The sequence below is a fragment of the Chenopodium album genome, chromosome 25, assembly GCF_948465745.1.
Source record: "Chenopodium album chromosome 25, dcCheAlbu1.1, whole genome shotgun sequence".
Lineage (NCBI taxonomy): Eukaryota > Viridiplantae > Streptophyta > Magnoliopsida > Caryophyllales > Amaranthaceae > Chenopodium > Chenopodium album.
In genome coordinates this window covers 6,328,861-6,352,784 of record NC_137858.1, presented here as the reverse complement: position 1 = coordinate 6,352,784, position 23,924 = coordinate 6,328,861, and the positions used below count along the sequence as shown (strand labels likewise).

The 23,924-nt window shown below is 35.5% G+C and overlaps 2 protein-coding genes across 2 annotated transcripts; both read left to right on the top strand.

Moving 5' to 3' along the window:
* The first annotated feature begins 572 nt into the window (after positions 1 to 572).
* LOC145613101 (NAD-dependent malic enzyme, mitochondrial-like) lies at positions 573 to 16,021 on the top strand. The gene is made up of 19 exons (XM_081668157.1): positions 573 to 897; positions 2,013 to 2,109; positions 2,630 to 2,748; positions 3,510 to 3,677; positions 4,247 to 4,375; positions 5,129 to 5,189; positions 6,302 to 6,405; positions 6,499 to 6,582; positions 8,012 to 8,118; positions 9,081 to 9,192; positions 9,748 to 9,861; positions 10,279 to 10,344; positions 13,568 to 13,640; positions 13,747 to 13,833; positions 13,972 to 14,026; positions 14,106 to 14,177; positions 15,003 to 15,065; positions 15,146 to 15,260; positions 15,530 to 16,021. Exons 1-19 carry the CDS (start codon positions 727 to 729, stop codon positions 15,596 to 15,598), a joined length of 1,866 nt encoding a protein of 621 aa, XP_081524283.1. The 5' UTR covers positions 573 to 726; the 3' UTR covers positions 15,599 to 16,021.
* A 1,483-nt stretch (positions 16,022 to 17,504) lies between these two features.
* LOC145613306 (phragmoplastin DRP1E) lies at positions 17,505 to 23,803 on the top strand. The gene is made up of 15 exons (XM_081668388.1): positions 17,505 to 17,798; positions 17,881 to 17,944; positions 18,039 to 18,146; positions 18,863 to 18,964; positions 19,078 to 19,128; positions 19,234 to 19,295; positions 19,879 to 19,969; positions 20,066 to 20,130; positions 21,187 to 21,381; positions 21,483 to 21,602; positions 21,689 to 21,759; positions 22,120 to 22,345; positions 22,500 to 22,550; positions 22,643 to 23,014; positions 23,438 to 23,803. Exons 1-15 carry the CDS (start codon positions 17,658 to 17,660, stop codon positions 23,564 to 23,566), a joined length of 1,848 nt encoding a protein of 615 aa, XP_081524514.1. The 5' UTR covers positions 17,505 to 17,657; the 3' UTR covers positions 23,567 to 23,803.
* Positions 23,804 to 23,924: the final 121 nt, after the last annotated feature.

Below are 23,924 nucleotides of genomic sequence, written 5' to 3'. Positions count from 1 at the left end.
TTAGTGTCCTTTGGGACTTCTTTCAAAAAAACAAAAAAAAAAACTTTCAAAATCATGGAACCTTTTTTAAAACTTTAATTAACCCATCCAAGTATCCAACCTACACGTAGTGTTACCAATTAGATACACTTGAGCGCATGATACTTAATTTGTTTGAAATGTTTGCCAATGTACTTTAACCTTTAGGTTTCAATGATATTCATCAAATAATACTTCATATATTTTTTTTCCCACGAATGTCTTATCTCATTATAGAAGTGAACCTCGTTCGATGTGATTGTTATCACATCAAAACAACAACTATTATGAAACGGAGAAAATAAAAAGTGTTGAAGTTTCAGGCAGGAGGGGGACTGGGGAGTGGGAAACACTAGAGGTACTTACTCCTTAGTACATTATTTATCTTGGCAATCTACAGTTACCCAATTGGTCTATCTCTAAGAAGAATAAGAATATTGTAATACGATTGGGCCATTTAGCCCAATCCACATTCTTAATACTTCTATCAATATCAGTGGGGTCCACCTTCCCAAAATAAAGAACCTTGTCTGACTTACACTTAAACGATCACACCATTATTTTGTTCCCAAACAATTAGGAAAGATTCTACCAATCTCATAAAATTCCCTTCCCCAGTAGAAGCTGCAGCAACAGTGAAGAAACTTCGCCGTTGAAATTCATTTCAAATTTCTGCAGAATTTTCTCTGAAGAATTTCAAGTTTAACGATGTCGGTGATTTGTAATCGTAGTAGATTAACATCGTCTTTGATCAAACGATTGAAGTATCAAATTGCGATTGTTTCGAATCATAGATCGTTCACTACTTCTGAAGGTCATCGTCCTGCTATTGTTAACAAACGTAGTCTCGATATTCTTCATGATCCTTGGTTTAACAAGGTCTATTTCTCTCTCATTTCGTTTTTCTTCGCGATTTTTTGGATTTTATTTTTTGATTTTTGATTGATTATTGTTTGTGAAATTTGATTGATCGAATTAGGTTTTGAAGTGTGATTAGCTTGTGTTTTGTGATTTGTAGCTGATTTATTGAAGTTTTAATGTGAATTTCATTTGTTCATATGCTGTTTAAGATAGAAAAAAAAGAGTTTGAATTACTTGTGTTGTTGATGTGTTTGTTTTAGTGAGGAGTAAGATTGTGGAAATTCTGATGATCTGGAATGGTACGGGAGACAGAGTTAGTTCGGGAGATACATAGGAAGAATGAATTTAGCTGAAAGAGAAGGTTGATTTAGTGTTTTAGCTGGCGGAGATGTAGTATTAGTGAAATGAAATTGATTGACATAGGAAGTGCAACAAGTTTATATAATTGATATAGGAGATACATTTGAAAAATGAACTTAGTTATATTGTTTTCGATGTAATGATGATCACGAACTTTCTTCATCTCATGAATAAGGTAATTTCAGGTTTCAATGTATATATTAAGAAAATTTCTTGTCTAGAAGAAGAGAGGTCATTTGACTACTATATCATTATATCTAGGTTTCAATTTATTTTACCTGAAAAACCTTTATCCAAAAACTAGTCTGAAGTTATATACTCGCATCTTTCTTTAAGTTGTGAGTTGGACTTCTTTTGAGAAACTTCAAGGTGGATAGAACAAATCAAGAGTACTCCATTGGATGGTGAGAAGTGAAAAGATAGGTCATAGGTGATATTGATAACATTGCCTTAATTTTATGAAACATAAATAAAGTAAAAGTTATACGGGCCTATATTTTTTAAATGGAGGGGAGCATGTACCTTTTTTTAGCTATAGTGAATAGTGAGATCATGAGAAACTATATAACTTAGTATTTGATTTGTCACGAGATGTCAAAGACTATATGGATTTGCTCTTTTGACAAGATGTAATCATGTAATTACTTGATTCTGATCTAATTGTGAAGTTTCTTGCTATTACTTTTTCGTTTGTCAAATCTGCTGCACATTTTTCCTGCGATTCTTCACGATTGACTAAAATTGTGTTTGTGATATGACTATCTGAATAGTAGGGCACTGCATTTTCCATGACAGAACGTGATAGGCTTGATCTTCGTGGACTTCTTCCTCCAAATGTTATGACTACTGAGCAGCAAATTACCCGATTTAGTTAGTATCTATCCCTCTATTAGTTTCTCATTTCAGTGTTTGTGTATTTTTCTATTATAGCTGAATGATTATAGCTTTTCACTGTGTGGTCTGATGCTCCTGTCATTTACATGGTATGGTAATTTGGTGATTCTTTCTTCCCTTGTCACATCAAATAAGAATGCAGTTTTTGGAAAGTGCAAAATGTAGTTTTGTAGGCATGTTTCAAGTATGTGAGGTTTTCGCCAGTTAAGAGAAATATGTAAAATCAGGTAGAATCGTGAATCGAACCGTATAGATATACATGAATCCTAAGATTCTAATATTTGAATCATGATTTTAAGTATACTGTTTGCATCCCACCCATGGAAATTAGTTATAAGCCTTATTTCTCATGTTTACTTCTTCAAGACACCAACAATTGGCTACATCCTATGTACTGTCCAAAACATTTTGCATCAATTTGCTTCTGGGTACTGCTTGCTGTGGATGCCTTTTTGTGCTTGAAAAATGCTTGTTATTAATTACTGTTACCAAACAGTGGCTGACTTAAGGAGGCTTGAAAAGCAAACGAAGGATGGACCATCTGATCCCTATGCTTTAGCAAAATGGAGAATACTCAACCGGTTGCATGACAGAAATGAGACAATGTACTATAAAGTGAGTGAGTACCCTTGTTATTCTTGTTGTTGTATTTCCATGCATTTAATGATTCAAGACTTGCAAGTTTCGCATAGAAAAGATTGATGCATTTTATAGTTTTTTAGGGCTGCCTAACTTTGTCTTGAGAGCTATGAACTGGTGAAATTGAATTAATTCAATTGGAATTTTTACTAGATTTGACTTTGTCCAGGTTATTTTAATAACTCAGTTATGATCAGATCCAACACTATTGTTGAAATTTGAATCATCCATTCCAGCTGAATTCTTTTGAGTGGAAATAAGTTTCCTGGAAATTGTTTAATTACTTAAATACGGAGCATTAATGCCTCGATGTGTTATGTACACCTTCAACTTTAGCGAAACCACATAGTCCTCTAGATTGTGGACAGTAGTGATTAGTGTGCTGATCAAATGTAATCGACAAATTTATTCCTTGTTGGGATTCCTCCGTAATTTCAATTCTTGAATATACCACTTCATATAGTTTGGCCTATTCAATTAAGAAAACTTTGGCCCCTCAACTTCTTTGATCACTTTAGTAAAGACTGAAACTGTTATTTAAGAACTTTATCAAAGAGGTGTTCTCATGTAAAATTTTGCATATTAGGATATGCACTTGACGTGCAAAGGTTGTTCAAGTTGACACCCGAATACTTGATGTTTGAGAAGCATGCCAAACTAAAACTAAATCTATGCTGTATCTGGTTAATGTCTAGATATGTTTAGTTGTTCTGACAGTCTTTTAATTGTTTGTTCAGGTTTTGATTGCAAATATTGCAGAATATGCTCCTATTGTGTACACTCCTACAGTTGGTCTTGTTTGCCAGAACTACAGCGGGTTGTATCGAAGGCCGCGAGGAATGTACTTTAGTGCTGATGATCGTGGAGAGATGATGTCAATGGTATACAATTGGCCTGCTGATCAGGTAAAACAAAATGATCCAAAACGTTATTTTGTATAGATAGTTCTCCAGTACAGTGAACATTTTTCTTCTTCTTCTTCTTTTTTTTTTTTTTAAATAAAAAAATTTAATTTTTTTTTTTATTTTTTTTATTTTTTTTTAATTATGATATTGACTCTAGCCCTATGTCAGTTCTTATGTCTTTTCTTTTCTTTTTTAGGATCAACTCTAACTAATGTTTGATTTGCCTAATTTTATGTTTTCATGCACCAGTTTCTTGCTTAACCTGTAAAATTTGAAGTCTTACTACTATAAGAAAATCATAAAACAAATTTCAGAACCAAACTGCTGTCATTAACAGCTTACCGAATACAGCTAGAATGTATTCTGTTTCAAATTACCTTATATATGTCAAAACACACTTGTGATACTCTGCATAATATGAATATCTTTATAATTTGGCACCAAAGTTAAGCTGAAAATAGGATTTCTGTCCTTTTTCTTTTTATGTTAGCAATTGATGATCCAAATCACTTGTTTTCTCCACCTTTGTTCTCCTGGCTTTATGCTGATATAATTTTCTGGTTTTGCAGGTTGATATGATAGTCGTGACTGATGGTAGTAGAATTTTGGGGCTTGGAGATCTAGGGATTCAGGGCATTGGTATTGCAATCGGAAAACTAGATTTATATGTTGCTGCTGCCGGGATAAACCCACAAAGAGTAATTACTTGACTTTTGAGTCATCAGTCATGTCACCCTTTTATGTCTATAGTTTAGCTTCTGAATCTTGCTTTCAAATCAAATTGCTCACCATTTTTTTCCCCTTATCTCTAACCTCAACTATTTTCACATTATCATCGTATTTAGTTTCTCTTTAGGTTCATGCCTCACGCTAGCGGGGCTTTTCTTGTTATGTCCCTTTCTGATGTAGTTCGTGATTGGAATCCCTCCGCCCCCACCCCCCCTTGTTTTTGGTTGAATATGACTCCTGATCCCTTGTTGTGAATACTTGTGATGATTCTTTCTATATCTAGTAGAGATTTTAAGGTGAGGTAATCTGTAGAAATCAGCACTTCCATACTTTCATGTGTCATTATATGCATTATCAGGTGAGACTTACAATATAGATGATTCTAAACGTGTAGCTGAGCAAGATTTCACTCTAAAGTGATTCAAAAATTTTCTTGAATGCTTTGTTTAAATATTGTTCTCCTTATGGGTTGGTAGGCATCTTATTCAAACGGTCAAACCTTCTCTGAAAAATATGTGCAATAGGTTTTCAGTTTTTTAAATTAGGGCGTGTAGATTGATTTTCCTATGCCCCCGCCCCCAACACACACACACACACATCACAGCCCTGCTGGTGGAGGCTTCTTTGAGAGATGATTTTGTTGTAGAGCATATATTACCCTTTCTTTCAGTCCCAACTCTTTGAGGTGAGCCCTTCTCTAATGATCTTTTTTTGGTGGGCAGGTGTTACCAGTGATGATTGATGTTGGAACCAATAATGAGAAGCTCCTTAAGGACCCTCAATGTAAGAATATAAATCCTGTCATGGATAGGGGTTTGGTAATTTAGTTTATCAGCCTCAGTTCATTTGAGATGATATTTTTTGCTCGTAAACATGCTTATCATGTTCCTGTCTTTTCACATCTAATGTCTGTTTTTACATGGTGTACTGAATGTAGCCTATGTTTCTTCATGTGAATGCTTTCACAGTCAATGTTTGAAAGGGTGGGCTCTTGCTTCTTTGGTGAAATTTGTTAGATCTCACGCTGCTCACCAATATTTTCTGCCTTATGACCATGCTATGATCTTCAAATATTTTCTTTTAGAATGAGTATGATGGATTGACTTTCCTTTTCGAAAATTTTAGTATTATATATTTCATAAAATAACCACTGTACTTTTCACTAGGTTTCCTCCTATAGTGGGGTTTAGGCCTTAAGGAGGTCTTATGCTCGCTGCTTTTGTAAAAGAATGTAGAGAGGTTAGTTCTACTGGTATTTGATTATGTTTGACACAATTGATTTCAAAGACAAACCAAGGGTGTATCTACCAACCATTTGCAAAGGAAAGGATGAAGTTATAAATCTCACACCTTTCCTTCCTAAGCGATCTAATTTAGCAAGTCTGTGAAGACTTACCGCTTTTCCAAATTAGTGAACTTTGTCACTGCTGATTATCTTTACGGTGATATTTTGTTGTTGTAGTAGTAGTAGTACAAATATACTTTTTTTTATTTTTTTTATTTTTTTATTTTACTACCACTTTTTTGCTGCTGCCGTTATCATTCTCTGTACTTGTAAGGTTACAGTAGTTAATTCTAGTTTTACTGATAAACGTGTTTTCTTCTCTAAATGGATTTATTTACAGTAATTAATTCTAGTTTAACTAACAAACATAGTTTCCTCTCTAAATGGATATATTTTTTTTATAGAATTTTTAGATAATTAATTTATTTTTTCTGTGCTACCTTCTGACTGGAGTTTATTGGTTAGGGTGAGGTTGCATACATTCAAACCTTCTTAGACCCTACCAACAACATTTGTTTATTATTTTTTTTAAGGGTGTTTTTTCTATGTACTTATCAAAGTGTGTGATTTGAATGTAAGAAGTGTAATGATCTATACTTCTTATTGGCAGATTTGGGATTGCAAGAAAACCGTCTTGATGGAGAGGATTATCTTGCAGTCATAGATGAATTTATGGAGGCGGTTTATACACGCTGGCCGAATGTTATTGTGCAGGTCAGTTTCTTTATGCTATGAAGCTACTGCAAAGCATTGGGAATTCTGTTATTTTTCTGTGTCATTTTCACCACCACATGCTCTCTTGTGCAGTTTGAAGATTTCCAAACCAAATGGGCTTTCAAGTTGTTACAGCGATACAGACATAATTACAGAATGTTCAATGATGATGTACAGGTATAAGTATGCTATTATTGCTGGCTGCGTCTTCAGCTCTTTACCTTAGAATTTTGTGTGATGGTTGATTGTTTTGAACCCAAAAGTCTCATTTTGTAACCCTCTTGTTTTCTGTGTTCCATCATAGTACCACAGTATTGGTTTTATATATTTGTTCATCTATTTTTTCCAGAAAGGGGAAGTGGGGATGACAACTTAGATAGCATCAGGCTCTTGTTAAGCACACTTCCTTGGCTTTGTGAAAATCCTGGATAAAAGTGATTCTATGTGCACATGCGATTGCTGAAATGCTGAGGAGCCCTTGTCTTGAAGTTTTGGTCAGCCTTTAGTTATTTCTAGTCATACAGCCTTGACGTATAAAAGTGCTCTTTGTTAGGTTCTCTGGAAAGAGTTTTTGATTGAGCAATCAAGTTGATGGTGGCTCAACTTTAGGATGCTCATGTGCTATGTTAAAAGTTACGACATGAGCAATCAATTACTTAAGGCTGGGTCTGTATTTTGCATATATACTGAAATATATGACACATTCCTCTTCTTCCACTCAGTATATATCATCATTCACCTTGTCTAAGTCAGTTACTAGTTTTAATTTTCAGTATCAGTCTATATCGTCACGTTGGTTTTATATGCTATATTCAGAATATGTTTTTCCTGTCGATCACCATTTTTTGTATGCTACTACAAACAAGGTCTTGTGTAAAGTTTGGAGTCACCCATATAGGAAACTTGAATACGTTTTGTAAGCAGATATTATAGTTCATGCCTAATGTTTTAACTACGGTTTTCGAGGCAGGATTAAGCCTCCTCACTAGGTGCTTTTTCTTCCCTTTTTTTTGAGGTTATTTTTTATTTATTTTTATTTTTTTTATAGGTTTGATCGTGTCTGTTGCCTTAGGCTTCTCCTCTTTTGTAGTAGTTAGATTGCAATTATTTCTGGTTAAATCTGCTTCCTCTTTTGAAGTTAATGTGACTTGAACTTCTGAAGAATGTTAATTTCCATATTTAATCTAGGCTGGAATGAAATTTGGATGATTGTGAATATGTAAGCGTTCTTTGTAGGTGCTAATCTTAAATTAGTTTCAAACCTGTAAATATTATAGATAAATTCATTTTACATAATTTTAGCCATAAATAAGATGGACTCAAATAAATAGATTCTTATTAAGCTTAAGTATCTTTTGATAAACTAGATTGTCATTGTTTGTGCCGTTGAAGTTACTATAGTCTTAAAAATTAGAATAGATACCAAATTAACAAATTGGGACTTTGATAATTGATTATCTTATTGCATGGCCTTTACCAAAATTCATTTAATACTTGGCTATTACTACCAACCATCTCTTTTTTCAGAAGTGCATGCTTGATTGTCTTTTGTTTGAAAAACGAGAACAGCTAGTAACATGCTTGATTCTCTTTCTATTGGAAACAGGGGACCGCAGGTGTTGCAATTGCTGGGCTTCTGGGAGCTGTAAGGGCTCAAGGAAGGCCAATGATTGACTTTCCTAAACAAAAGATTGTTGTTGCCGGAGCTGGAAGGTTCTCTTGTCTTGCCTTTTCTCTAGACTTGGTGTAGATTCCTTTTAACTAAGCTTGTAAATATTTCTAACTGAAAATTAAAATAAATAAAAAAAAAAAAAAAAAAAAAAAACTATTTACTGCCTAATGAGTAATGATTGAAGATTAACGTTTTTTATTCTCAATTCCTCACTCAACTTTGCCCCGCAATATCTGCTAATTTTTAAGTCTCGCATGTTTAATAAATTAGTATGATGGATGTTATGTCAACTATTAACTCTCTTAAGTCTTTTTCTCAAATATAAACTGCAAGTTGGCATCTTTACTCCTGTTGTTGGTGTCCTTTGTATTCTATGTTTGATTTTCTTTTTTATATAATTTTTTTGTTTATTTTACCTGCAAAGGGGGGGGGGGGGGGGTTTGGGGGTTGGGTGGGGTGGGGTGGTGGGGAATTGGGGGGAAGGAGGGGATTACCTTCAAAGTTGTTGCATGTATCGTGGGCTCGGAGGATCTTGTTTGTAGAAGAGTGGAGTATGGCTGTCTCAAAGAGTTCTCATGAATAATTCCCAATAGTATCTCATGTAGCGTTTGGTTTAAATTAGCAGGAAAGGCCAGGGAAGAAGATTGCAGGGAGTTAAGAGCTCATGATTCCAAGCAGGAAATGAATGTTAGCTTAAATTCTGAAACATGTCCTAAATGAGAAGTCAGAGATCTTATCTAGAGGGAATATAATGAATAAGGAAATGGATGGGTGTTTCCTCTTTTCTTGTCTTGGTTTTGCTATGCTTTAGAATCTTTTAGTTCTTGTTCTTCATCTCCTATATCTGAATGAAACTCTAATTATTGAGCTTGTTTAAGTTGTTTTTGTCTGTTTTTGCAGCTAAGATTAAATTTACGGTGTGCAGAACAATAAACTCATGATTCCTGCCAACATATGGAGATTTGTCCAGCAACTGACATTTTGGTTTTGTTGATTCTGACAGTGCAGGTGTAGGTGTTCTTAATGCTGCTAGAAAAACAATGGCTAGGATGTTGGGGAATAATGAGTCTGCTTATGAAAGTGCAAGGAGCCAATTCTGGGTGGTTGATGCCAAGGTGTGTAATCAATTATGTTTTGTCTGACAGTATACTGCATTCCTTGGGCACTTCATGCAGATTCAAGTAATTCAACACCTTTGACTTGTTGATGAACAAATAATTTTTATTAATAGAATACAGAATAAGCTGTTTAGGAAGAAAGTGATGTATTAGCTTGGATGTCAAAAAAAAAAAAAAAACCTTGGATGTCTAGATTAACTGTGGCTTTAAAGGGATTGTTACCGCCGAATTTTCAGACTTCAGAGGGACTGGATCCTTTGAAATCCTTTAATTGTTTTGGATATACCTTTAGTCTGTTATCTCTACCCTAAATTTTTTTAGAGATATGATAAGTTTTTAATTTCCTGTCCATGAGTAAGAAGGTAATATATTTTTGCCTTTATTTTTCTGGAACTTTATATTTTATATGTTTTCCCGCTTTGGTGATAATCAGGAGCGTTTGTCACTGAGTTATGCACTAGTTTCAATTTGTAAAGATAAGAGCTTTAGCTTTAACTTAATAACAGAGCTGTGTAATTGATCATGACTAAGGTGCTCTATTGTGCATATCAGGGACTAATAACTGAGGAGCGCGAAGATATAGATCCAGATGTTCGCCCTTTTGCTTGGAAGGCTAATGAAATTAATCGCCAAGGGTTGAAGGAAGGGGCAAGCCTGGCGGAAGTGGTTAGTGAACTTCTGCCCCACTGCTTACAACTTACAAGTTACAGAGTGTGCAATTTGTTTACACAGATATGCGACTCTTGCAAACTTGTACTTTTTGTTGATCCTGTTAAAATCATCACACTTAGCTTACTTCATCTCATTGATCGAAAAGCATAATAGAATCATACAGTTGGGCTCCATCTGATTCAGATGACTTATTTCTTACGTCAAAAATTTTATCCTTGAAAGTCAAAAATTTTATCCTTGAAAGCTACAATAATTACTTAATTTGTGGTATTTTCTTGCAAAGCAAAAAAAATTATTAATTTTTTTAATTTTAGATCTTGTAAGGGCTTATGCTCTTTGAACTTACCAAAAGTGTTGGACTTTTGGCTCCGTGATTTTGATGCATTTACATTTTGATCATACGTGAAACAGGTTCGGCAGGTTAAACCTGATGTACTTCTTGGATTATCTGCGGTTGGGGGTCTGTTCTCAAGAGAGGTATGAACTGATCAAGTGATTTAGTTTTTCTTTCCTGCTAAGAATATTGTTTCCTCTCTTCTCTCCTTTTCTATCACTCTGAGTTAAAAAAATTGAGCACCATTTACGGTTACGGATACAATGAATTAGATCTGATATGGTAATTAATGACATGTTGGTCTTGGCTCAAGACTTCAAGAGCATCCAGATAATAGATAGTGACCATCTGATAAGCCAGCAATATCAATTCAATATATGATTAAATATGACTACTAATTCATTAATTCTTTCACAAAATACATTTCTAAGCATAATAAAATCAGTATTTTGAAAATCTTTGGATACAAGTTTTCCAATAGTAAGTTACATATTTGTAATTTGTTGTTAAATAAAAATTTCGCATTGTATGTTTTCGTTATCAAATGATTGGTCAATTTGTGTACGAAGTTGTGCTTTTTTTTACTTTTCATTTTTTTTAATATAGTAGAAACGACAATTTTGGGAGGACCTAGACGAGGTGGTGCAGGGTGTCCACCACTCAGAGAAGTTATATATTGGAGGGGATCTAAATGGGCACGTTGGGGCGAGCCGAGATGGCTATGAGAGTGTCCATGGAGGCTTTGGGTATGGGCAGAGGGACGCCGGTGGTGAAGCTATTATGGATTTTGCCCAATCATATGATTTAATTTTGGCTAATACTTGGTTTAAGAAGAGGGATTCACACTTGATAACTTTTCGGAATGGAGCAAATGCAACTCAAATAGACTTCCTGCTCACAAGGAGCATAGATAGACAAAGTTGCATAAACTGTAAGGTTATCCCAGGGGAGAGTGTGGTCACCCAACACCGGCTATTGGTAATGACTATTCGTCTGAAAGAGAAGGCGAAGAAAAAAGTTAGACAAGAAGAACCAAGGATAAGATGGTGGACCCTAAGGGATGCAAAAGCTAAGGTTTTTACAGAAAAGGTAATTGAAGAAGCGGATTGGGATGGAGAGGTGGATCCGGACAAGACTTGGTTACGAATGAAGAACTGTTTCCTAAGAGTGGCCAAAGAGGTCTTAGGGGAAGTAAGGGGAAGAACTTCGGTACAGAGAGATACTTCGTGGTGGAATGAAGAGGTGAAAGCAGTAATTAAGCAAAAAAGGGAATGCTATCAAGCCTTAGGAAAATGTAGGAGTGATGAAACCTTTGCAGCGTATAAGGAGGCTAAGAGTAAGGCAAAGGCAGCTGTTCGCCAAGCAAAAGAAAAGGCATATCAGGAGGTTTATGAAAAGCTTGATTCCAAGGAGGGAGAAAGGATCATTTATAAGATGGCAAAGAGAAGACAAGAGGCAAGGAAGGATATTGGCATGGTGAAGTGTGTCAAAGATAAGAACCAAATGGTCCTAGTGCAAGAGGAGGGCATCAAGGACAGGTGGAAGGGGTACTTCGATGAATTATTTAATGGAAGTAATGGAGTTGTGATAGGAGATACCTCTATGAGTGATGAAGAAATCAACATGGAGTATGTGCGAAGGATTAGGAGAGTAGAGGTGGAGATTGCACTGAGGAAGATGAAACCTAAGAAGGCGGTTGGCCCTGATGGGGTACCGATAGAGGTGTGGAGGTGTTTGGGTAAGATTGGTATTGATTGGTTAACAAACCTTTTCAACAAGATATGGACGGCTACAAGGATCCCACAAGATTGGAGGAAGAGCACCTTGGTCCCGGTTTATAAAAACAAAGGAGACGCTCAAGATTGTTCTAACTATCGAGGAATTAAGCTTATGAGCCATACTATGAAGTTGTGGGAAAGGGTGATTGAACAAAGGTTGAGGGCATGCACAAGCATTTCAGATAACCAATTTGGTTTTATGCCTGGGAGATCTACTATGGAGGCAATCCATTTGATAAGACAAATGATGGAGTTTTATAGGGTAAAGAAGAAAGATCTTCATATGGTCTTTATTGATTTAGAGAAGGCATATGACAAGGTGCCAAGAGAGATACTTTGGTGGGCAATGTTGAAGAAAGGTATCCCACGAAGGTATGTAGACCTAGTTAAGGATATGTATCGGGATGTGTCAACAAATGTGAGGACATGCGGAGGGTTGACAAAAGATTTCCCTATTACAATCGGATTGCATCAAGGGTCTGCATTAAGCCCTTTTCTTTTTGCAACGGTTCTAGATGAATTAACTAGACCAATTCAAGATGAGGTTCCATGGTGTATGCTGTTCGCAGATGATATCGTTTTGGTGGATGAGACTAAGGATGGGGTTAATGTCAAGTTGGAGCAATGGAGGCAAAGGTTGGAATCTAGAGGGTTTAAGCTAAGTCGGAGTAAGACTGAATATTTGGTATGTCGTTTTGGCACTCAGAGGGGGACAAGCAATGAAGTGGTGAGTTTGGATGGAAAGGATTTGACCATGAGTGAATGTTTTAAGTACCTAGGGTCGATCATCCAGAAGAATGGTGACATTGATCAAGACGTGACCCACAGGATTAAGTCAGGGTGGCTTAAATGGAGAGCGGCCACGGGAGTGTTATGCGACCGCAGCATTCCCTTAAAGTTGAAGGGAAAATTCTACAGGACTGCCATAAGACCAGTGTTGCTCTATGGTACAGAATGTTGGGCTTCTAAGAAAGAGCATATTAAAAAGATGGAGGTTACGGAAATGCGCATGTTAAGGTGGATGTGTGGAAACACTTTAAGAGATAGAATCAGAAATGAGGTTATTCGCAAGAAAGTAGGTGTGGCGGGCATTGTAGATAAATTAAGGGAAAATCGTCTGCGTTGGTTTGGACATGTAAGACGGAGACCCGAGGGTGCACCGGTGCGAAGAGTGGAAGAGTGGGACCATGGAGGGATTAAACGAGGAAGAGGGAGACCAAAGATGACTTGGTTGGAAGGAGTGAGGAAGGATATGAAGTGCATGGATTTACGTGAGGATGAAGTTTTGGATCGTAAGGGATGGAGGAGAAAGATTTATGTTGATGACTACACGGAATAATCAAATTTGGTTCATGTTAGCCGACCCCACTTTTGGGATTAAGGCTTTGATTGATTGATTGATTGATTGATTGATTTTTTTTAATATAGTGCGATTGGCTCATTCTTCTAGTTGCTGTGGGAATTTTCCAATATTTTCTTCTGAAAAAAGATTCTTTTCTGTATTAGAAATATGACTATGCTGTGTTTAGCTGTGAACTTTTGCACACTTTCTGATTGAAAGTTAACCCAAACCTTAAATGTGGTTTAGGTCTTGGAAGCATTTAAAGGCTCAACATCAACAAAGCCTGCAATCTTTGCTATGTCAAATCCTACAAAAAATGGTATGCTTGTACTTCTTTATGGTGATATTCAGCTCTTCTTCAGCATTTTTTTATTTTATTTTATTTATTTATTTATTTTTTGAAATATATATTTTCCTAATGACAGCTGAATGCACCCCTGAAGAAGCGTTCTCTATAGTTGGTGACCACATCATATATGCAAGTGGAAGCCCATTCCAAAATGTGGATCTTGGTATGCATTCACTATTTGGCGTATGCCTTTTTCTCCCCTCCCTGGTCCCCCAAACCCCAAAAACTGTAGTTTTATTGTTTCTGAGAGAATGGAAAAGGGAGTATAGTAATTCTAATGGAACAATTTTTAATATGGTAGGAAATGGCAAGACTGGTCATGTTAACCAGGGAAATAACATGTACCTTTTTCCGGGGTATGTTTCCACTTAGCTTTTGATATAAATTGCCTCCTTCATTCTTCTTTACTAATGTCTTTTTTTTTTTAACAATCAGGATAGGACTAGGTACCCTTCTCTCGGGCTCTGAGATAGTCTCAGATGGCATGTTACAGGCTGCTGCGGAGCGGTAAGTGTTAACGTTTCTACTGAAAGCTTATGTGCAATGGATTATCATGATTTCTCCTTTGCCTAATTGTAGACCACAGATCCTACCTCAGCTGTTTCTCTTCTTTGGCGTATGCACTTCAATCATATTAGATCAACATATTAGCAGAATCTGATCACATATTATCAGTAGCAAAAAAAAAAAAAAAAAAAAAAAAAAAAATGTATTAGCATGGTTTCTTATTAGTTGCTCCTAGAAGTCATTTGTCAAGCCTGGTCCTTGTGATCCTGAAATGCAGTTGAAGGTACTGCAATGTGGATGCTAGCTCATTTTTGCTTCATTACTAAATGTTCTTTAAAGTTCTCAACCTCTTCAGCAATAGTTGCTACTTGTTAGTGAGAATGAAAGATGTCCTGACTTGGCTCATGACTGCAATCTCTAGCCATTGAAGCCTGATTGCAGAAATTGATTTTTACGCTCTTTTCATAGTACCTGTAAATGAAATTAGTGCCCATTTCCTCTTAAAATTTTGTGGCTGTATTTCTAGTATAGTCTCTCTCTTTACAATAGGCCACTTTAAAGTTAGCAAGTTAAAACTGAACTTTCACATATCACACGTTGCTAATAATGTCGAGGAGAGATTATTTGTGGTATAATAGTATATTGTAGACGGACAAAACTGAATAAATATGTTACTAAGGAGGTGAAATGCTTCTCTCAGTTGTTTGATTGATTTCATTACACACTCACTGAAAATAGGGGTTCTATTTTTCTCCAGCATGCTATGAAACACAGAACTGTGTTAATTCTTAGTAGAGTATGCTGATATTGGTCCTTGATTCACAGATTAGCTGGGTATATGACTGAAGAAGAGGTGCTCAATGGTGTCATCTTTCCTTCAACATCGAGGTTAGTTTTGGAGCATTTAGTTTTCAGAAATTCAGAATTCTAATTACATAGCGTCTCTATTTACACTATTTCCGGTGCAGAATACGCGACATCACTAAGGAAGTAGCAGCAGCTGTAGTGAAGGAGGCTTTAGAAGAGGACCTTGCAGAAGGCTATCGTGGCATGGATGTTAGGGAACTCCAGAAACTAAATGAGGTAATATTACAAACTTAAACTTATTATATTTTTAAAAGTTTATCATACTAACAGGCATTTCATCAATTGGCCCAAGATAATATTGTGAATGCCTATGATTTATGCTCTTATAAATGTATTTGTTTTAGTTGAAACCCTGTATCTGGTAGCTGGGTCACAAGAAACTGTTACTTGCTACCTTCCTTTTGAAGTCGTTGTTGTCTGGCATGTTACCCACTCAATTGGGATCCAGACTCTTATCGTAACTGAAATTTATTGTTGCCTTGCAGGAGGAACTTCTAGAATATGTAGAGAACAACATGTGGAACCCAGAATACCCTACTTTAGTGTACAAGTAGATCTGAAACCATATATAAGGGTGAAAGGAGAAATGCGTGTTGTATTGAGATTAGAGAAGCGGTTCCGTCCCCCGCCACTGTTGCCATCTTCTCTGATAGACACAAATCACACATATAATAGCTATTTTTGCTTGAAAGGGGCAACTGTCAGTTCTTGCTGCTTATCCGTTGCTTATATTCTAGTGTATTGCTATTCGCCCGTTTTGGTCAGGCTCTATTCACCATTATTGTTTCCATTCCAAGTCCGTTTTCAGGGGACTATGGCTTTAAATTGTAGAGGACAGTCAGGACACAAATGGTTGCACGTTGTATGTAATACGAAATATATTGGTTATCATAACATCTAAAAGGCTAACTCCTGTAACTTTATGTCTGTCAAATTACGTATATTTATCAATGTTATTGAAGATGATGTTTGCTAAATGTAGAACTTATAACTTCGGCTGGAAGCGTATTCTTGTCAGTGTTACGGATTTACGAAATACACCAAAATATTCTCTGCTTATTTATGGATGAAGGATATTGAACATTCAAGTTTTTAGGGAATTTAAAAAGTAATCTCTTTTGAGATTCATCAATGCAACAAGATGGAGAAAACAAAAAGAGGTGCTCTATGCAAACTTGATTGATAAACAACTCTGCCATTGAGCTACTGTTTTGTTCTTTCTAAAGTTTGTTTATTTTCTCTTAGAGAAATGGGGTGAGGAATAAAAACATATCAATACTAAGGAGGTTCAAATTTCTTGCTCCTAATCCTTTTTTGTCAACACTATTTTTTCGTTAATTCTTTTGCTAACTGTAATTATTATACTTCCCAAATCTCTCTCTTGCTTACTATCTACCTTTATACAATGTTATGCTTGATCGAAACCTTTCTCTCCTTCTAGTTGACATCAAGTAGGGGGAAAAAAATCGCTTTTTATATGTGTCAACATAAGTGTGGGTAATGATAAGGGGTATAAACTAGTCGAGCCGAGACCAATCCTAGGCAGGCTCAACAAGTTTGGGAAAATTGAGTTTGGCTTGTGGCTTGATCAAGGATTGTTAAGCCCAAAATTAGCTAGGCTCTAATGGTGCCCACATTCATTGTTTCAAAGACAATTGAATTTTGCTTTTTATAACTTTTATACTCTATCACTTGCTCCTTTCTTTCGATGAGGGATTATTACCTTTCTCTTTATTTCGTTGGCCTTCTTCTACATAAATAACAACAAAAACTATAAAGAAAAGCTCCAACACTTAGTGAAAATGCAAATTTGTGTTGTGAATAATATTGTACAAAACAAAGTTTATGTTTTAAAAAAAATATATGAAATAAAGTTTATGTTAATAATAATTAATAAATAATCAAGTTAAAAAATTAATAATATAAAAAAACTCAAGCTTATTCACAACCTTTTGAGCCAACCAAGGATAGCTTAGGCTTAACTCGTTGAGGTCTCGAGCCAAATCTGAACCCGAGCATTAACTTTTTTTTTTTTTTTTTGACGAAAAAAATAAAAGTTAATGATATAATGTCCAAAAAGAAAATGCAATTAAAAAAAAAAAAATTCGAGGGAGAACATCAGCTTAGCTACTCACCGCGCTTTCTCCAACGGCACCGAAGGCAAGAGAATAGAGACCAACAGTGGGGTGGGGACCCGACTTTTCCTCTTTCAAAATTTGAAACTTCAAAAAAACCAAGTTCAAAGACTTCAAACTACGGAGTACCATTTTTACGAATTTTATGATTTTTATAAAATTCTTTTTTTTTTTTTTTTTTTTGACGGCAGATTTTTATAAAATTCCACTACGTATTTAAATTGAATAAATAAAAAACAGACATTGGCTGACCAAAATATTTTCATTCCTTATCCCCTATATTTTCTCCAATTTAACATTAAATTAAAAAAAAAATAATATTTTTATTACAATACATTTCCAAACTCCCTCTTTTCTTCACCGTGTCAAAAATCCCCAACTTACTTTCTCTCTCCTCCATTTCTACTTCTCCACCATAACCAGAACCTTCTTCTTCAACACTCAAACTTCAATTTTCTAGGGTTTCAATTTCCCAAAGATGTCAACTATGGAGAGTTTAATTGGACTTGTCAACCGAATTCAACGAGCTTGTACTGTTCTCGGCGACCATGGCGGTGGTGACTCCTCCTTCTCTTCTCTCTGGGAAGCTCTTCCTTCTGTTGCCGTCGTCGGTGGTCAAGTACGGACTCAATTTCATGAATTTCTGCAGTTTAATTTCAACTTTGATTGTTGAATTTTGTATAATTTTGTAATTTTTGTAGAGTTCTGGAAAATCTTCTGTTCTTGAGAGTATTGTTGGCCGTGATTTTCTTCCTAGAGGATCAGGTTTGTTTTTTAATTCCTCTTTTTAAGGAGAATTTATGGTTATTTTTTTCATTTTTTTGAGTTTGAAGGTTGTGAATTTGAAATATTGTGGTAGGAATTGTGACGAGAAGGCCGTTGGTGTTGCAATTGCATAAGACAGAGGATGGATCGCAAGAATATGCAGAGTTTTTGCACTTGCCGAAGCGTCAGTTCACTGATTTTGGTATACGGAGTATAACTTATCCATTAAGATGATTTTACTTTTGTTGTTTGTTTTAAGGTTTATAACTGAAATATGATTTAATTAGTGTAATAAAATTTTGATTTGATTAGTTAATGATGAAAGGTTTGTTCTTGTTGAGTTTCTGCACTTGCCTCAGTGTTCGTTGGTTAATGGTTTTACTGTTTTGGTTTGTAATTCTCATTCTTTAGCATGTACTTTTGATTTGTTTATAATTTACGAGTAACATTTAGAGACAGAAAGAGTAGAATTGAAGCATGAGTCGCTTCGTATGTCTTCGTCATTTTGTTTTGATTAGTAAATGATTTGAGGTTAGTCCATACTGATAGGAGTTCCACATTTAACTTTTGTTTTAAGCTGTAAAATTAAAAATTCTACTAATCCTTGTAGCATTATTTGCACCGTTTTTAAAAAAGTAGCTAGTTTAAATATACTATATATTGTACATCCATTATATATGTAAATATAATACTCTAACTCTTGTATACTCCTGCTACTTGATCATTAATTTTTCAAAATACTTTAATATTTTCAATTTTAGGATTTAGAGTGTCTTGACATGACCTTTTGTTTTTGCTAAATGTGCTTTGCACTTTTTAATTAGTTACCTAGTATTACTGTTTTGCCATCTCTGACACTGGTTTGTGCAAAGGTTGTTTTTTTAATGATATTAATTTTTAATGTGTGTTCGTTTTTAGCCCTTGTTCGTAAGGAGATTCAAGATGAAACTGACCGAGTAACTGGAAAGTCGAAAATGATATCACCCGTTCCCATTCACCTCAGCATTTATTCACCTAATGGTAAAAAAGTTAATTTACATCATTTTTGTCCCTTATGCGGGAATTGGCCTATCTTTATGCTGTGCTTTGCTAGTGTTATTTAACATTACTCACTGTTTTCACTGCTTTTTTAGTTGTCAACTTGACCCTCATTGATTTGCCTGGTTTGACAAAGGTTGCTGTAGGTGAGCTTCCCAGCTTTTTTTGGAATATATATGAATATCTAAGTATATCTTTATTAGCTTGTTGTTGAGTTGGGTTATTTATTTATTAATGGTTTTTAATCCCAGAGGGTCAGCCTGAGAGTATCGTCCAAGACATTGAAGACATGGTTCGAACATATGTTGAGAAGGTAATTACCAACTTCATCATCGTGTCTCTATTTTTGGTCATGTCTGTACTCTTATCATAATATTCTGATTACTCATCATCCAGACCCTGTAATTACAACCTTTCTGTCCACCTCCATGGTTACCATGCAAGTTATATTTTTATTAATTTTATGGATTGCTTTGTAATCATAAAGCATCTATGCCTATGCAATATTTGAATCTTACATTCCTGTATGCTTTGATTTCTTTTACAAGCTTAGAGGAGGGGGCTATTACATATTGAATTACTCAGTGGGTTTTTGGTTAACACATTTTGGGAACTAAAAGTGGATTTGAAATAGATCATATCCATACTTGTATTTTAGTTCAGAAAAAATGCCTAAGTTGAAACAAGGACCCACTCTCCAAATCTCCTAGTTATGAAGTTCCTCCAACAAGCCCCACACTAGGTTTTTCTTTTCATACTGAGGATTCTAGTTTGAGTCTACGTGTGTGGATGACAGAGTGATATATTTGCTCTCAAAGTGGTAAGTGTATTTGGTTTGGAGTTGTTGAATGAAGTAGTATACTGTCACTCTAATGTTCTAGCATTTTCTTTTATAGCCCAATTGTATTATTCTGGCAATATCACCAGCAAATCAAGATATAGCAACATCAGATGCCATGAAGCTTGCTAAAGAAGTGGATCCCAATGGTACTTTGATTTTTCTTTACATGTGCTTATATTTTACCAATTGTTTTCTCATCTTAATATCTTTGTCCTGATGAGTTTTTAACAAAAATGTTCTAGGGGATCGAACCTTCGGTGTTCTAACAAAATTGGATCTGATGGATAAAGGGACGAATGCCTTGGAAGTATGTTACCTTTAGCTCAAATTCTTTTTCCTGTTCATTATATAGTTCCTGGTTAAACCAAAAACCAAGTTAATGGGTTGGATCTACTTATTTTTTTTTTTTTTTTTTTACTGTAATATATATTTAGTTCTTGGTACTATACTTTTACATAGGCCTGGTTGGTTCTGTGTGGAATTATCCCAATAAAATTATATTTTTGCTATTGCGTATGGATTACGCATTACCATGTGTGATTCTCTTTGTTACTTTGGTTATCCAAGTTATCTTATCATTTGAACACCTTGAATAGATATAGCTGGCTCAAGTAGCTACTGTAAACAAATAAAAAAAAAAAAGGAATTCTCACTTTCAAATAAATTCTATAAAATCTCCGAACATAAAGTTGTACTCCTTAAGTTTTATTGAAAACTAAAAATCATCCCCTTTATTCATTTTCTTCATTTTTTTTTTTGGTTATTTTGTAACTCGCTTACTTTTATTCAGTTCAGTTATAAATGAACTACAGAAGTCTTGAGTAGTCTACCTCCCTTCGAATAGGAATCCCCTTGAAAGAAAAAAGAAGTAACTTGAAATTTAGAAGGAATTTTCTGGTGTGTGTATTGCTGTATTGCCTATTTAGATCACGAATTTTCCTCAACGGTTCTACTACTATGCCTTAAAGCCTATGTATCTAATCTTGCTATGTAATCCTTGGAAATTAATGTGAAAGTATAGAAAACCTCAATATAGTCTTGAATGGTTCAACAAGTCAATTTTATGTGGTGTCTTAAGTGACATACTATTTAGTATCAAAGACATGAATAACACTTTGACTGAGTTTTACAATGTTAGCTGATAGTGAAAGGATTCCTCAATAGTGGGAAATTGCGTTTATTATTGGGGGTTGGGGACCAAAAAGAGTTTAAGCCACCACTTTCTTAAATCATGCTTTATGTTGTAGTAACCCTTCCTCTTGCCTGTTTAAAACATCATGTAAAGGCTTAAATTAAATACTTGAATGTGTGATACTTGTATGATTGATACTCTGATTTTTTACCCTTTCCTTCATTGTACAAGGTTCTTGAAGGAAGATCTTATCGACTTCAACGCCCCTGGGTGGGTGTAGTGAATCGTTCACAGGCAGATATCAATAGAAATGCTGATATGATGGCTGCAAGGCACAAGGAGCGTGAGTACTTTGCTACCAGCCCTGACTACTCACATTTAGTTAGTAGAATGGGGTCTGAGTATCTTGCAAAAATGCTTTCTCAGGTATAATTCTCTGGGCCACTCTATTCTTGATGAATTGATGGCAGTTATGTGTTGGTTTGATTTTGTATTTGCTGACAAATGATTTCTCTGTCTTATCAAAGCATTTGGAGTCAGTAATTAGGGCCCGTATCCCGAGTATAATTTCATTGATAAACAAAAATATTGATGAATTAGAAGCAGAATTGGATCGTCTTGGTCGACCTGTGGGTGTTGATGCTGGGGTGAGTAACTTTTCCAAAATTAATTTTCCATGATAGTAAAACGTATCAAGACAAACTTCTTCAGTAACTCAGACGTTGTATTTCAGGCCCAGTTATACACTATCTTGGAACTTTGCCGTGCATTTGATAAGATATTCAAGGAGCATCTAGATGGAGGGTAATTCCCCTGCCTTCATACAAGTTTTGAATTAGTGACAATGCTCCTTTCTTTACTCTCCAGAATTTATAATTTAACTTTGTTTCATGTGCATTTTTTGCTGAATTGAAGGAATTTTAAGTTATTGTTTTCGCTATTTTTCTATAACTTCACGCTTGAAAGCTCTTAAGCTTTAATAATTACCATCTTTTTATGGATATATATGTGTTACCACTTGTTGTACTTGTTACTACACATTTTGCATGGATAATTATAATTCATCTCCCTGGAAATCTAGGTTCTCTGTGTTAATGGCTGATCCTTGATTTCAAATTTCTTTATACTCATATAATTATTTTAAGGTGCCTACATTCTTTTTAGGCGTCCTGGCGGTGATCGAATATATGGTGTTTTTGACCATCAGCTCCCTGCTGCTTTGAAAAAGCTGCCTTTTGATCGATATTTGTCTCTACCGAATGTTAAGAAGGTGGTCTCCGAGGCTGATGGTTACCAACCTCATCTCATAGCCCCTGAGCAAGGTTACCGGCGTTTGATTGATGGTGCTTTAAATTATTTCAGAGGCCCTGCTGAAGCTTCCGTTGATGCTGTAAGTGCTATCTGTTCTGCATTTCTATTTCATCAATTGTCTTTATCTATCTCCTGCTCATTGTCACAACTGTCAAACACAATTGGTTTGAGAAGCTCAGGAATATTAACTCAGATATTTTTTTTGTTATTTTCTAAATATTTCTTTTGTACAGGTTCACTTTGTATTAAAGGAACTTGTAAGGAAATCAATTTCAGAAACTCAGGTGAGATTTGAGTTTATAATGTTGTAGCTTTTAGATTTTACTGGTTCTTTTTTTTTATGGGATCATTGAACTTATTTTCTTTCAATGTACAGGAACTTAAGCGCTTCCCTTCCTTGCAAGCTGAACTAGCTGCAGCTTGTTATGCGTCCTTAGAGAGATTCCGTGATGAAAGCAGGAAGACAGTTATTAGGTTAGTGGACATGGAATCTGCATACCTGACTGTGGATTTCTTCCGCAAACTTCCTCAGGAAATGGAGAATAAAGGGGCAAATCCAGTAGCCCCAAATGTGGATCGATATAATGAGGGGCATTTTAGAAGAATAGCATCAAATGTTTCATCGTATATAAATATGATATCAGATACACTTAAGAACACCATCCCCAAGGCGGCTGTTCATTGTCAGGTCAGGGAAGCTAAACACTCATTGCTGAATCTCTTTTACACGCAAGTTGGCAAGAGAGAGGTAATCTTGTGTTCTTATTTATTGTAAAAATTTCCATGTATGCATTTCATGATTCTGTGCTGAAAGCTTCGTTGTAGCTATGGAAAAATTGTTACACTCCTGCATGTGCACTTTTGTGTGTTTAATTTATTATTTACGGTTTAAATAGCATGGAGTACTTGTGCAGAAAAATCCATGAGGTAATGTTGTATACTTATATTGTTATTGGCCAAGTTAACCGATAGCAATCTTCACTGAATTACTTATGAAATTAAGTCTGAAATTCCCTGCAGTCGTAGCTCAGACCAGAGATAGACCTTATATATTCAAGTTTACCCGCCCAAGATCTCTTCTTATATTGGCTGAGTATTACTCCCGTCGTACTTCCTGAGTTATTGGTTCGAGGTGGATGAATCTGAAATATTTGATACCATTTGCTTTCAGGCTAAGCAGCTTGGACAGATGCTTGATGAAGACCCAACATTGATGGAGAGGAGACAAAAATGTGCCAAGAGGCTTGAATTATACAAGGCTGCAAGGGATGAGATTGAGTCCGTTTCATGGGTCCGATGACAGTGTGCAATTTAGTTGGTGCCTTGATTTTTAGTGTATCATAGCGCTGTTAAGTACTCCGTACTCTGTATTTAACTATTTATGAGATTGGTTTTATATGTTGATTTGGCGTTCTTCTGCCTGCCTCACTGCATGCTTACATTGTAAATTTCATACGCTAGTATCTGTAATTACAAATTACAACCAACTAACTGTTGGTGTGACGTTTGATGTTTTATCTTATGCTCATTCTTTTGTTGTCGGATGGAGTATATTTTTTGTTAAGCATGTAACGAGGGTGACCGAGGGCAAGATCATCGGACACATCGTTAGAGTTAAAGTCGTTTTTTTTTTTCAGGTAAGGCCAAACGCCAAATTT

Bases quoted from the DNA above. Each gene is read 5' to 3' on its own strand.
- LOC145613306 (XM_081668388.1), top strand. From the start codon at position 17,658: ATGTCAACTATGGAGAGTTTAATTGGACTTGTCAACCGAATTCAACGA. The intron at 22,346-22,499 runs GTAAGTGCTATC...TCTTTTGTACAG, and splicing joins CTGAAGCTTCCGTTGATGCT to GTTCACTTTGTATTAAAGGA. The intron at 23,015-23,437 runs GTAATCTTGTGT...ATTTGCTTTCAG, and splicing joins CGCAAGTTGGCAAGAGAGAG to GCTAAGCAGCTTGGACAGAT.
- LOC145613101 (XM_081668157.1), top strand. From the start codon at position 727: ATGTCGGTGATTTGTAATCGTAGTAGATTAACATCGTCTTTGATCAAA. The intron at 2,749-3,509 runs GTGAGTGAGTAC...TTGTTTGTTCAG, and splicing joins ATGAGACAATGTACTATAAA to GTTTTGATTGCAAATATTGC. The intron at 8,119-9,080 runs GTTCTCTTGTCT...TGATTCTGACAG, and splicing joins GTTGTTGCCGGAGCTGGAAG to TGCAGGTGTAGGTGTTCTTA.